Raw genomic sequence first — 14,538 nt, forward strand, 5'->3', positions numbered from 1 at the left:
AACCTGAGCTCTGCTTTGATAGAGAGTGGCCTGATGGGGCAAACTGATTGCTCCCTCTGTTGTTGTTTGTTTCGGAGCTGTTTGGCCTAACTGGTTGCATGACTCGACCTCTGGAGCCTTCAACGGGGGCAGACAGCACATCTCTTGTCTCTTCTGGAGTCATGGGATGTATAATGGGATGAGCCCATTGTCCATCTGGAGTGTCACCTAGAGCAACATAGTCCGTTGTTTTCCTTGGTTCCTTTTTAGGAGACACCACCGATTCTGCCATTGCACAAGTAACATAAGGAGATTTATATACAGGAGGGCTCATTGCTAAGGCATTGGGCATGGGCATATGTTGAGTTGCACTAACATATCCAAGGGAGTTTGGAGGTGGGTCAGGTGATCCACGTGCACCCAGTTTGCAGTAGGCCCCTGGAGGTAGGTCTTGATCAGGTGTGGTTAGTGGTTTACTGACAATCATTGGAAGTGAAGGAAGAGATGGTTGCCTCTTCATTAGATTCATGGCATCACCCACTGCTACATATCCTTGTGCCCCTGGCACAGCCTGTCCACCATCTTCAGCCTGAGAAACTGCTACATAGCCAGTGTTTAGCCATGGTAATGACTGAGCTTTTGAGTAGGGTGAGAAATCAGATGCCTTTTTGTATGGCATGTAGTGGCGTGAGTATGCCAGTAAGTCACCTGGCTGACGTTCATGAGGAAGAACTAGATTCCCTAAGTCCTCCAGAGGAAAGCTCATCCCATCACTCTCATTGGTTGGCATACTAATGTATCCGGTTGAAGTACGCCGACCTCCCATGGGCACCTCTTGCAGTGGTTCTAGACCAAGACTTGGGTTTGACTGCTGCAAGGAGGACACTCCATCTGTTGTTGATACTGCCAAGTTGGGAACAGAACCAACTGACACATAACCTTTCATGCTAGGCACCTGAAAAAATAATTGTACTTTAATAATCAGCAATAATCTTTTCCTACTTAGCCTCAGTTACAAATACAAGAGTAGAAGAGAACACTCAACATAATGGAGACAAAAAATGTGTGATATAAAAAGTGAGAAAGTACAATGGAAATTTGGTATTGTACATTTTATCTGATCAAAACAAGAAAAGAATGCTATAACAGCTTGAATCTGAAAAGAATAAAAAAATTAATTTATTGAAGAAAACTGATCTGATGTATCTTGACCACACACTGTGGTTAAGATAAATGGGATGAATAGACTGGGTGAAAAGATTTCTTATCATGAAAATATTTTTCACTTTAGATGCCCTGATATTGTAGATCTGAAGGTATTGAGGAATTACAGTATGCCTCAAAAAGTAGAACAGGGTGTATAAGGCCTGTATAAAGTCAATTTTACGTCAGAAAATCACTTGTCTGCTGAAGCTTCGCTTCCCCATGAGATAGCGCCTCGCTGCCCCACATGTCACTTGCTTCGTGGCTCCCGCACCATTCAAACATTCCTCCTTTGTTCTTTTCACCTCACCTAATTGGCACAAAGTCTAAGATTTGCAATGAGATCTGCATTGAGATATGGGAATGGTGTGTAGGCAGGGATGCTTGGATTACCTGCTTTCACATCCCCGGCAAACACAACATAATGGCAGACACAGGTTTTCGCAAATTCAATGACAGACATGAATGGATGCTAAATGTTAACATTTTTAGGGATATCTGCTCTCGTTTGAGGACTCCAAGCATTGACTTATTTGCCTCTCAGTTGAACAAACAGTTAAACCGATACTGCTCCTGGAAACCTGACCCAGAGGCAGAATTTTTTTATGCGTTCTCTATCAGTTGGGCACAATTTGAATTGGTTTACATCTTCCCCCCATTTTCCCTGATTTCTAGATGCCTGCAGAAACTACGAGCAGAGCAAGCAAAAGGATGGCTGGTGGTACCACTGTGGCTGTCCCAGCCATGGATGGGGGCACTTCTCCGCATGCTTGTCAAGGAACCTTTGCTCATCACGAAAACGAACAACGTGCTAACTCATCCCTCTTCGGCAGAGAATCACCCCATCATGCAGCATACCAAGTTGATGGCTTGCCTGGTGTTCGGGAAAACCTGTGAAAACGAGGCAATTTGACTGAGGGTAAGGAAATCATCATGGCCTCCTGGAAGCCAGGAACCCAAAAGCAGTATCGTACCCATATTCGCAGATGGACACAATTTTGTTGTAGAGGGGACATCGATTCCCTTAATCCCTCTGTCAACCACATAATAAACTTTTTATCTGAAACCTTTCACAGAGGAGTGGGGTATGACTGCGTCAACACTGCCAGGGGGCCCTTTATTCACTCGGGATAGTGGTAGACGGCTGCAGGGCAAGCAACCTTCCCTTGGTCAACAGACTACTACGAGGGGTGTTTCATCTGAGACCACCAACAGGTATTCTGACACCTGGGACGTCATGCCAGTCTTGCAGCAGCTGAAGACCATGGCTCCCGCTCATAACCTCACTCTGAAACTAGCGATGCTTATGGCTCTTACACAGGCAGCCTGTGTCCAAAGTCTACACCTGCTAGTGCTAAAAGAAATTAGCATAGGGGAAGATTCCATTACCATGTGGTTAGGAGGTAACATCAAACAATGCCGGCCAAAATGTAACATTCAGTTTGTGAGATTTAGTGTCTATACCAGAGACACGAACCTCTGTGTATGTGACACTCTCAGATTGTACATTGCCAAAACAAAACAGTTAAGGGCTGTTGGACAAGAGGACGGTCAGTTGTTCATAAACTTTGTCAAGCCTTACAAACCTGTATCAAAGGACACAATAGCCAGATGGATCAGGACAATGCTGGATTTGTCGGGGGCGGACACTGCGAGGTACACGGCTGGCAGCATGCGACCAGCTGCAGCCTCAAGAAACCACGTTTGCCAGACATTATGATAAGGTAATTGCCCCCTGATGTGAATGAATTTCAAGAGGCAGTGTTAGGGTAACCTTGGGTGCACGTTGTTGGGAAATGTTTGGTTGCACAATGAAAGACCTTTTGTTCCCAGAGTTTTTCTTACCTCCTTCAGTCTGCACTTATCTAGATAACTTTGACTGTATTAAGCAAGCAATCATATGACAAGGTACGACACCCCCATGGCTTTAAAACCTCATGGGGAAGCGAAGCTTCAGCAGACAAGTGATTTGCTGACATAAAATTGACAGAGTACATGAGACTTACCGTAGGTCAGTTGAAATGTGCTTAAGATTTTACGAAGCAAATCACATCTGCTTGAAGCTAGCTTTCACATGCCCTCCTTTCCCTCCCCTTGCATCATTGTGTGCTTCATCCAATGTAAAGACATTTAGATTAAGGAGAGATTTACCTATCATGTGGAGTGTCGTACGCTTCAAAGTCTGACGTGTGGGGCAGGGAGGAGCTATCTCATGTGAAAGCTAGCTTCAAGTAGACGTGATTTGCTTCGTAAAATCTTACACACATTTCAACTGACCTACGGTAAGTCTCATGTACTCTGTCAATTTTGCTGTATAGTTCTGAAACTGTTGGGGACTTTGAGAGATCATAGAATGTTACAATATATGGCTTGTGTGAGATGGCAAGATTGTAGCAAGTGAGGAGATGGGACAGATGTGTATGTCAAGGAATTACAAGTGAGACTCGGACAGAAAAGACTTCGCTGGTTTGAGTATATAAGGAGGCCAAGAAAAGACGTCAAAGAGTTAGAAGTGAGACTAAGACAGGAAAGACTGCTGGTTTGAGTATGCAAGGAGGTCAAGAAAAGACTTTATAGCAAAAATGGTGGAAAATATAGAGGCAGATGGAAGCAGACCTATTTGAAGACCATAGAAGACATGGAGGAAGTGCATTCAGCTAGACACAGACCTGCTGGGAGTGAATGAGAAGCTTATGCAAAACAGGTGAGAAAGGAGAAGAGTCATCGCACATCCAGTCCCATTATGACGAGGAGAAAAAAAAAAAAAAAAAAAAAAAAAAAAAAAAAAAAAAAAAAAAAAAAGATAGAAGAAAAGAACATACTCAGTGAGGGGATATTATATATGTACCTTGTCTGGCAATCCCTGGAGTACATATGGTGGGGCTGTTCTCAGTCTTACTTCTGAAGCAAAACCAGTTTCCTGTAAATCAAGCACATAATATATGAAATTAGAAAAACAAATACAGTGGAACTTCAGTTCTTAATCTATTTATTCCTAAAAGCTGTTAGAAAACCTAAACTATTTTCCACATCGGAATCATTGTAAAAATTGGTTAATTCATTCTGAGATACTATAAGGCATCCCTATCTTAGCATTTTATGACAGACACTTCTACTGTTAAGATGGCTGCTTCACAATGTCTCTAGCTCAGAAATTATTCATCCAGGAGAGATGTATATTTGTACCTTGGTACAACACACCTACCTCCCTTTAATGAAATAAAGAAAAAAAGAAGACAAATCTACCAGCCAACTCAATTTGAGTCCCATGTGCTATGGATGGATTTGTAGCAACACTGGACCTGTACCTCTGCTTCAAGAACTAACCACTTTGTTTACATCAAAATGTAGCCTTTTTGGTTTTTGCCCTTGTTTTATGTGTTGTGCTTGAATTGTAGTTTTCAATAAAGATGCTGTCTAAAGGAGAAAGGTGAATAACAATTAGGGCACATCCACATGGTTGAACAGTGTCCGTCGGACAAACACTGTTACCAATTAGCAATGGGAAGCAGAAAGGCTCACTGATAATGTCAAAGCAACCACTAAGAAGTGTACCAAGGACATTACCCATTCATAGCATTGAAACTTCAGACACTGGTGGAATAGATGCTTGGAAGTATACGATGGTGCCAGGGACATGATGAACAAAACCATTTGGTTACTGTATTTTCGAAGTCTGTTGATTAATTCTCGACTGCCTTGTGAACATGGCTAGCCGCACATCCTTCAAGGAGTAAAGTTGCCATTGGGATAGAAGAGAGATTTTGTTGCTAATGAAATTATACCAGCAGAACCCATGCTTGTGGCATGTTAAGTCTGATGTTTCCAAAGATAGAAACAAACGTGTAGCAGTATATACTAAAATAATGGCAGAACTTCAGAGAAGTTGATTAACTACTAATGCTTCTGAAGTGAAGAAAAAAAACCCTATTCATGCAAAGTCAATACAAGAGAGAGAGCAACACAAACAGGAGGAATCAAAGAAGTCTGATTCATAACCCAATTATAGTTCATGTAAAATTGTTGCACTTTGTTTATGCAACCAGTCCTTCACCATTCCCTTCTTGTTACCTCCTTGTCTTCTCATAGTAGAACAATTATCATGCTGCAAAGTGCAATTTTCTTGATCTTGTTTTTCATTTTCTTGTGCACCATTGCAGCGATGTACAACACTAGGTGCTAGCAAAAACCATCTCACACAAGTTCACACACTGCACTGGTATGCCTGTGTGTTTCCAGCGGATGTCACCTTTGAACAATGTCTGCCAGTCTTTGCCTTGTGAGCAAGTTAAAAACAGTGCTATACTATCTCATCTGGTACCACTGTTTGTTGTCACATCTACTTCCAACATTTCAATGCTTATGACGTCATCCTGCTTCGCCTATGATATAGTAATAGTGTTTGTCTGATGGACTCTGTTTGACAATGTGGACATGCCCTTACACAGAATCTTGACCTGATCAAAGAGTTAGAAAGTGGTGTATAAAGAATACAGTGTTAGATAATAAATAAATTGGATATTCATATGTCAAAATCTAAACTTTTCTCATGTAATTGTGAGTAAAATGTAGTTAACACTAACCTCTTCTTTGGGGGTTAATACCTACTCATTCAAGGTTGCAGGATATCATGCAATATATATCAATTTTCAGTTGAAAAACGTGATTGTTGAGAAGAGGCATGAGGCCCTGCTGTTTTCATTTTAATGTCCACTTGATCTTGCTGTTACTGTTAGCATCCTAACTGAATAAGGTTAGGGTTTGTTAGGTTAGGATGATAGAAGAAAGAGTAAGATCAAGAGCATGGCATCCTTTACAACATGAATAGCAGGGCCAACCTTTCACTTTTGTTTTGCTTTAACAAGTTTTTGGAAGTTGACATGTATAAATTACACCTCCAGACAATTGGTTTCAATCACATTCATCAAGTTACCTAATCAAATGCTCATGTAGATTTCTCTCTCTGCTTCACCATGAGTACTAGAAAAATGCTAACCTTTGTTAATATTTTCCTTGCAATTTTTAGCATCACCTCATTTTTAATCTCTTCACGTTTGCTGTATGATCTCAAGCCAATCTCACATTACATTCATTACTGGCCTTCATCCTTCCATTTTTTTTCTATTAATAATTAATTCATCTGATACTAAATCACATTTCTGCACATTATCAGATATGGAATTTCTTCAATCTTTTCCTCTATTTATAGCTTTCATTGAACTTTATCCACACTAACACTTCAGCTTTTACTTTTATATAAATATAATATATTTCCTGCACTAATTTTGAATCATTATCATTTTTATCAGGTTTTACTTTTATAAAAATATGACTTACTTCCTGCACTGTTCCTGAGTCTGAGGACGGGGGAATGCGGTCACTTCCTGAGGAGGACACCGAGTCCCCACCTGTGGAACAGCCAGAAGAGTCTGCTGGGTCAGCCACTGATGTCCCGGAGTCTCCAGAGAAGTTGCGGTGTTGTCGTTCATTCCCAGGATCAATGAGCTGAAATAATTCACTCTTTTTAAACCTAAACTGAGCATCTTTAGTAAATAAATAAGATTATTATGAGCACAAATCTTTTTTTTTATTACATTATGGTACATACCACACTATAATTCATTATTCATACAGTAATAAAAGGTACTGTCAATTTAGTTACGTGTGTGTGTATACATTTATCTATCTATCTATCTATCTATCTATCTATCTATCTATCTATATACACACACACACACACAATATAGTGAGATTATTAATGATCCACTATTGCATTAGTAATTGTATACGCATCATGCAAAAATGTGTGAAAAATATAATACAGTATGTATTATTTTTACGTATTTACAATATTTACCTTAAAATTATATATATATATATATATATATATATATATATATATATATATATATATATATATATATATATATATATATATATATCCCTCTGTCTTGTTTAACACCAAGGTAACAACAATAATTTTCAATACACAAGTGTCAATAGTTAATTACTGTTGTTAAGGAACACTGAAATTTAAGTATTCCATCAAAAGTTAGTAGGAAAATACTACAGTGTTTTGACAGGCACAACAAGGCAACAAGAGACTGATGTGGGGATGACCTCTCATACTGTAGACTTCTTTTCCCTCAATTACACATTACTACTGTACATTATGCTGTTTGACCTGCCTAAGAGTTATAGTTTATCACAATCTATTTTCTGAAGAGTCCATCATATTTAGCTGAGAAAATAACAACATACAGAGCTTAACAGTGCTTCTACAAGGCAGTATATGTACAAAACATTACAGGAGATATGCAGTGCTTGGCAAGGCAGCAGTGGACAAATACCTTAAAAATTATACAGGAAAAGAAAAAAAAATATATCTTATGCATATTGCTGTATGTGTAGACATACGTATAAGCAAAAGCTTTTTCTCTAACATCATGAAGTTAATGCATATAATGGCAAATCTTTTGAGCATAAATAACGAGCCTAGGGCTAACTTCCTGTTCTTTGGAACAATACAACGTATCATGAGTCACAATGCTCAGTGTCATGTGAAATTTTTCTAGTTCACTAACTTGAAAATGTTTCACATGTAATAGTCTATTAGCTAAATAATAAAATGAAAAATTTTCTCTTCATGAAGAATGCTGTAATCTGATACTTCATACCAGGAATTTGAAATTTTACGAATAGTTGTTGCCCATGGTAGCTGGAGTAATGATAAATCAAGGAATCTCAATGAATAGAAGCAAGAAAGAAAAGGCAATAGATTGGCATTTATGATTACTTTCATTTTCAGTTATCATTTTTTTGTACCAGTTTTTTCAAATGTTAATTTATTAATTGCATATATATATATATATATATATATATATATATATATATATATATATATATATATATATAAAGAAGATTTCTATCAAACACCCAGGATGTGCAACACTCACAACATAGACAAATCTTCAAACCAAGGTCGGTCTAATCACATCACCTGGATTTCATTGCCATTATAATGATGTACTTTTTTTTTATTATTATTATTATTAATATTATTATTATTATTATTATTATTATTATTATTATTATCCAGTTTCCTCTAAATCTTTTTCATGTCACTCATTCCACTCTGTTCAGAACATGAAGGAAATCTTTAGACTAAATGCTAAAAAAAAGCCTTGTATATCATAACCAACACACATTTTTTAAAAAAGCAGTCACCATATTAACTGACTTCCTAGCAGAACTGTGTGCTTAGGTCTTAGGTAGCACTGCTAATTTTACATTGCTCATGGATAGCATCAGCACAATTTTTTTTTTTTTTTTTCATGTTCAATGCCTTTTCCATGAGAAAAAAAAATAAATATATACTTTTACTCTTGATCAAACACTAAGGAGGATAGCTGAAACACATCAAAGAGCAAACGCATCTTCATCATGTTATGATATAACTAAATGCAATATCTAATTTCACGAAAACAGTGAAGATACTTAATCATATCATAAACTATACAAAATATGTAAGTAATGATATTCTCTCTCTCTATATATATATATATATATATATATATATATATATATATATATATATATATATATATATATATATATATATATATATATATATATATATATATATATATATATATATATATATATATATATATATATATATATATATCAAATGCTCTTCCTAACTGATTAAAAGTGGTGTTATAAGATAGATCATGCTAAGCTGAGGCAGAATACTTCTCAGAACTTACAAGGAAAGTCTTCTGGTTGGGAATAGTGTGGAATGTTACAAATGGAAAGATTACACAACTGAAGAGATGGTAATGTATAAGACATGGTACTTTGAAATGTACTGCAACACATAAACTCTATATTCCTTGACTTGATGAAAAATGTTCATTTGAAATTATAACAATACTAAATACATATAGTAATATTAAATATCTTAATGTGCATCAAAATCAGTAACATATTATCTACAATGTGTAAATGTCATAAATATTCACTTAAAAATAATATTAGTGACAAATGAATATGACATTATTCAATACATTCAGGCTACACAAATCAACAATGAGGTACAGTACTTCAGTTGGAAAAAATGACAAGTTTGCAAGAGTATATCGTAGGAGGAGAAGTTATTACCAATAAAATTTATATTGCAAGTAAATTTTGAAGTGACAAGAAAGCAACTGAATTCATCTTTTATTTTTTTCTTAACAGATATCTAGTGACAATCACACTAATTTTAATAAATTCATATATCAACAACAGGATGACTCACAAATAGTATGGTCTTGTAGATCATCCATTGCATATGTGACCACCAGCTATAGCTGCTTATATCCCCCTGATAACTGTTTACAGTTTACAATCTTACTGACTAGTAAGGTCTTTCACACACACCACACCTGTTCTTCTTGGCCAAGAAGGAATATGGACTCATCAGTGAAAACCTTTGCATCTGAACTGGCACAAATCCCAGCCTACTAAGTGATAGGCACGGATGTAGCTACTGAGTTAGCATGGAGTGTGATTTTGTGGGATCCCTTTCAGCAATTTTAATAAGCAATCTTTTTCCCTTCAACTCATTATTTTCTGTTCGGTGTAACTGACACACACACACACACACACACACACACACACACACACACACACACACACACACACACACACACACACACACACACACACAATGATAATACATGAGATACTTCAACACTTACATCTTGCTTCTCTGAAGGTTTGAAAGATGATGAGTTCGTTGTTATAGCTTCTTTGCTTAATGACATATTTGCATACCACTTCTTTTTGCTCTTACTTGGAGACTGATTCTGTGGAGCCTGAAAGACATGAATAATATTTTGCTACACTCTTCAAACTTCATTATTTTTTACATATCCACAAACTCTTAGAACTATAGTAGCTATATATATATATCTATATATATATATATATATATATATATATATATATATATATATATATATATATATATATATATATATATATATATATATCACACACATGCACGCACACACCCACGCATACGCAAAGAGTGTGCATAGCTTTAAAAAAAAATTGGATAAGTGTAGATAAGGAGATGGGGCCACACGAGCATAAAGCCCAGGCCCTGTAAAACTACAACTAGGTAAATACACACACACACACACACAACTTTGAAAACATACTCACCAGGCCGATTGGCAAATTTGGCTTTATTTTTAGATTGCGCATGAATGTCTTGACTTGCCTGTTGAAAAGAAAAAAAAGGGCACATCAGATGACACATTTTCAAGTAATCACTACACTGAAATAACAAAATGGGTGCAATTTTCTAACTTGTTTCAAATTGAAATAACTCAAATAACCACTCACCAAAGTAAAAATAACCAAAGCTTTTGTCATGTTTTCATACTAATTGAAAACATAACACATTAATCCTTTACTAATTTTTGTGGCACTTCATATATGGCACATTAATCCATCTCTACAAGACAAACATGGCTTGGTACTTACTCCCATCCATAGGTGAATATGCCAAGGATAAACAGGGTGGTGATGATGCACAGGAAAACGATAGTCACGATGATCCCAATGCCCAAACCTGGTTCTGTAAGGAGAGATCATTAACCCTCTGAATCTGGCAGTCAAGTAATAACCCATCACAAGCCTCTAGTTTTATGTCACTGACTCACAATGAATAACTTCAACATTAAAGCGTTTACCCAGATTGTAAGGGTTAATACACTAGTCACATATTCAATACATTACATACTGATACACATTTCTATACTAATTAAGGATAGATTACCATACACTTGAGACTTTTATGTGGTAGGTACCCTATTTCCATTTTACATTTCCACTAAGATATTTCAATAATTTTTCATTCAATCCCATTTAGACATGTCTACAGTGTTTATTCATTATGTGACCAATAATGTAAAAAAAAAAAAAAAAAAAAGAAAAAACTGAGAAGAAAATATTACCCCTTTGCTTACCTCAATTAAAACAACACACTTTTTATTTATTTTTTTTTCAAGGCAATACTTTCTGAAATGTTGTCATCTGAATAATTTTAAATGCACACTGACTGTTAAAGGCAGAAGTGGTTTCCCCTTATCAAACATACTGACACTTAATAAATCCTTGACTTTCCAATATACTAACGAGAGAGAGAGAGAGAGAGAGAGAGAGAGAGAGCTACTTTGGCTTGTTATCTACGTATCATGAATCTACGTTGATACGTGATCTATTCTAGTGATGTTGCGATCTACGCGCCATGAACTTAGTTTGGTATGCGATCTACACTTTATATTATGATATACAAGAAAAATTATACTGACCATTGTTATCAAGACCAAGAAAACATTTGTCTTGATTTCGATAGAATGTCTGGTTAGACAATCTAGAGTTCGAGTGTCGAAGCTCCAGTCTCGACTCGACAAGATACACGTGGAAACAGCACACTTCATTCAGCCATAGACATCCGTCTCGATAGCTTTGGTATGTCATCTACAAGCTAGTTACTTAAATTCCAGAGATATCCTTGCTATCTAGTTTGTTATTTATATCTTAGAAATAGACCAATCCTTTACTTTTCTAATTCCTCATTATCTCCCGATATATTTACAGACAAAGAAGAGATCAATTATTCAGAGAGAAGTCGCTAAAGGTTCAATGATCCATGCCGACGAGTTGCCAGCTTAGGCTAATTTAAACCAACTCTGTTTTCGTCATTTATCTGTAAATCAGCAGCAGTATTACGTCGATCCTAACACCGGAGCACATACATAAGGAATTGAATGATCCGCCCTTGATGCTAAGATTCATATATAATTATGCGTGTGCTGCGGTGTACTGTGTGTATGCTCTAACACGTTTTACAATGAAATTTCAAAATCAAATATATATCGGTGTAGATACTTTCTCCTGTAGATAACAAGCCAGAGAGAGAGAGAGAGAGAGAGAGAGAGAGAGAGAGAGAGAGAGAGAGAGAGAGAGAGAATTCCAGAAGGTGAGTTCCGGTAGTTTTATAGCAGTACTGGATTAGTTGTGCTTGCTCCAACACTATATTACCAAGACCGCCGCGCCGCGCACACAGAGGACGGGAGCAGCAGCCACTGCCATCCGTCCCGCCATGGAATGGCGACGCGGCCGACGCGGCCGGAAAACCTTTGTGTCACGGCGATTACGAGATCCAAGAAGTCTGTGACAATGGTTCACTCGGAACGCAACTCCAAATAAAGGCAGGAACGGCCGCCAAATGCTCCCACATAAAGGTGGGGACGCTCACATTAACACAGGGAAAGGAGCAGAATTGAGAACACCTGTCACTATACACTATACAAAGGATAGGGTTGCGCAATAAACGCGTGCGCTTATTTCCTTGACAATCAATCTTGCTGTCACCAACCAAAGAATCTATGTTAACGTTCTCATGTCTTCAAGTTGCTATTTCATAATTTTTGTATGGTTTAAAAAAGTGATGAGATTACTTAGGGAAGCTTAAAAGAATATGCATTTAATTCCCCCTCCCCTTTTTTTTACACGTTTAATGAAATAGGGCTAATACTTTAGGCAAATCACTGGGATGTATAAAATGTCCAACGAAGAGACATTGTAGACTTAATAAATAAATGTGTGTATGTGTTTGTGGGGTGTCTATAACTTGCATTTACAAATTGCATAAAAAGAAATCAAAACAAGAGAAACTTCCTATAATGACAACAACAAAATAACACCGAAACAAGACTCTAATGACATTCTTTCATAACATTCATAAGCAAAGGCGCGAGAAGTCATCTGGAGCATGAGTGTGTCCGGGCGCTGGACAACACTTAGAGCTCACCGGGCAAGGTAATCACGCCTTTGAGGATCTTGGAGCGTCATAGTTCCCCGAATGAGACGACGGGAGACTGGAGGATTAAAGTGATGGCGCAAAATTCGGAATGACAGGATAAAATTTATTTCTTGCCACGAAACTCGATTGAACTATCCAAGTATTCATAGTCCCTCAGGCTCCGAGCTACTGAATGAGTTAGGTAGTCGCGCTGTGACGCAAAACATAGACATGGAGAACAAGGAGAAAAATGGGCATTACAAAATCAAAATAAAGATTGTTAATGCAGACACACGCATAAAAAAAAGTGAAAAATAGGCATTAGAAAACCACAATATATAATAAAATACTACTATTACCTACAGTCAAATGTGTATAAAAAAATAAAGTTTACAAACACTATTTCAAGTTTCAAAAGTTCGAGGCGTGGATGCACTATCAGACCCCGGGTAGGTGCCATCACTGCCATCCGTCAATTACAGCACAAGGGATGGTATTATTTGACGGAAGCAGGTGGCCATTGGACTTTTCCCGCCTCCACCGTGATGATACCGGAATGTAACTGTGATGTCACGCTAGGAAACTTTCCCCGAAGTTATTATAGTTGTTAATGCAGGTTCGTGTCAACTTCGAAAGGCTTCTGTGTATTCGTGATGGCGTGAGCACGATTCGCTGTCATGGGTTATGTACTCGTGCATGCACCGCTGCCTGTGGTGGGCGTCCTCTTCTATGGTATTATGCAAGTGTGTGTGTGTGTGTGTGTGTGTGTGTGTGTGTGTGTGTGTGTGTGTGTGTGTGTGTGTGTGTGTGTGTGTGTGTGTGTGTGTGTAATTTATCTAATAGTTTACCTTCATCAGCTCTCATAAACAAACAAAGAAATATTTTCACTTCATGAAAAAATAATTTAAAAATATAAGAAAATACGGGAAGCTGCAAGAATCCATCAGATCTAGACGTGGCCTGCCTATTTCTATCTACCATCCTCATCCATAGATTTGCCCCTTTTTTTCAAGTCCCCATAGTCACTCACATTAACAGCCTGAGAACGGGTTATTCTGTTCATCTACCAATCTATTGAAAATCAGTGCCATGCTTGTTATGGATCTAGAAGTAGCCGCAGAATTTTTTTTTTCTTTATATTGTATTTAGTTTTTCCTTTGGTAATGTAGCCAATACAGAGTAGTGTACTTAAATCAAACAATCAACTTGACATGAAGGTTCATCGATAACTCAAATTTACATGTATTCAAACGTGTATCACAAACCTTGTAGAGAAGCTGTGAGAAAGAAAAGTGTTTGGTGAAGATTAATTTATCAATCAACTAATTGATAATGAATCCTATCTGAAAATAATAATGAAAATGCACGTATTTATAGCCTTGAGTTTGGCGGGGGCGTCCCTTGACCAGGTGACCTCTCCAAAGTGTGTGACGCTGAGTGTTGCGGTCATGTTCGCTTTGACATGCGTGCGTGAGTAGCATGCATCTTTTTGG

The 14,538-nt window shown here is 37.4% G+C and overlaps 2 protein-coding genes across 8 annotated transcripts in view; one reads left to right on the forward strand and one right to left on the reverse strand.

The window, feature by feature from the left end:
* Window positions 1-3,009, forward strand: part of LOC123518236 — a 36,308-nt gene extending 33,299 nt beyond the window's left edge. For all 4 annotated transcript variants that reach the window (XR_006678721.1, XR_006678726.1, XR_006678722.1 and 1 more), the window contains 2 exons: window positions 1,858-2,101; window positions 2,259-3,009. The gene's annotated coding sequence lies outside the window, so the exon portion shown is untranslated. The remainder of the gene's footprint in view (window positions 1-1,857; window positions 2,102-2,258) is intronic.
* The window catches only part of LOC123518233, a 145,092-nt gene that overhangs the window by 1,377 nt on the left and 129,177 nt on the right, over window positions 1-14,538 (reverse strand). For all 4 annotated transcript variants that reach the window (XM_045278953.1, XM_045278952.1, XM_045278955.1 and 1 more), the window contains 6 exons: window positions 10,720-10,813; window positions 10,396-10,453; window positions 9,927-10,043; window positions 6,520-6,687; window positions 4,031-4,102; window positions 1-934 (listed from right to left, as the gene is read on the reverse strand). The exon at window positions 1-934 is cut by the window's left edge and continues 1,377 nt beyond it. In XM_045278953.1, coding sequence (XP_045134888.1) covers window positions 1-934; window positions 4,031-4,102; window positions 6,520-6,687; window positions 9,927-10,043; window positions 10,396-10,453; window positions 10,720-10,813 — 1,443 coding nt within the window. The remainder of the gene's footprint in view (window positions 935-4,030; window positions 4,103-6,519; window positions 6,688-9,926; window positions 10,044-10,395; window positions 10,454-10,719; window positions 10,814-14,538) is intronic.

The sequence above is a fragment of the Portunus trituberculatus genome, chromosome 43 (genome assembly GCF_017591435.1).
Source record: "Portunus trituberculatus isolate SZX2019 chromosome 43, ASM1759143v1, whole genome shotgun sequence".
Taxonomy (NCBI): Eukaryota; Metazoa; Arthropoda; class Malacostraca; order Decapoda; family Portunidae; genus Portunus; species Portunus trituberculatus.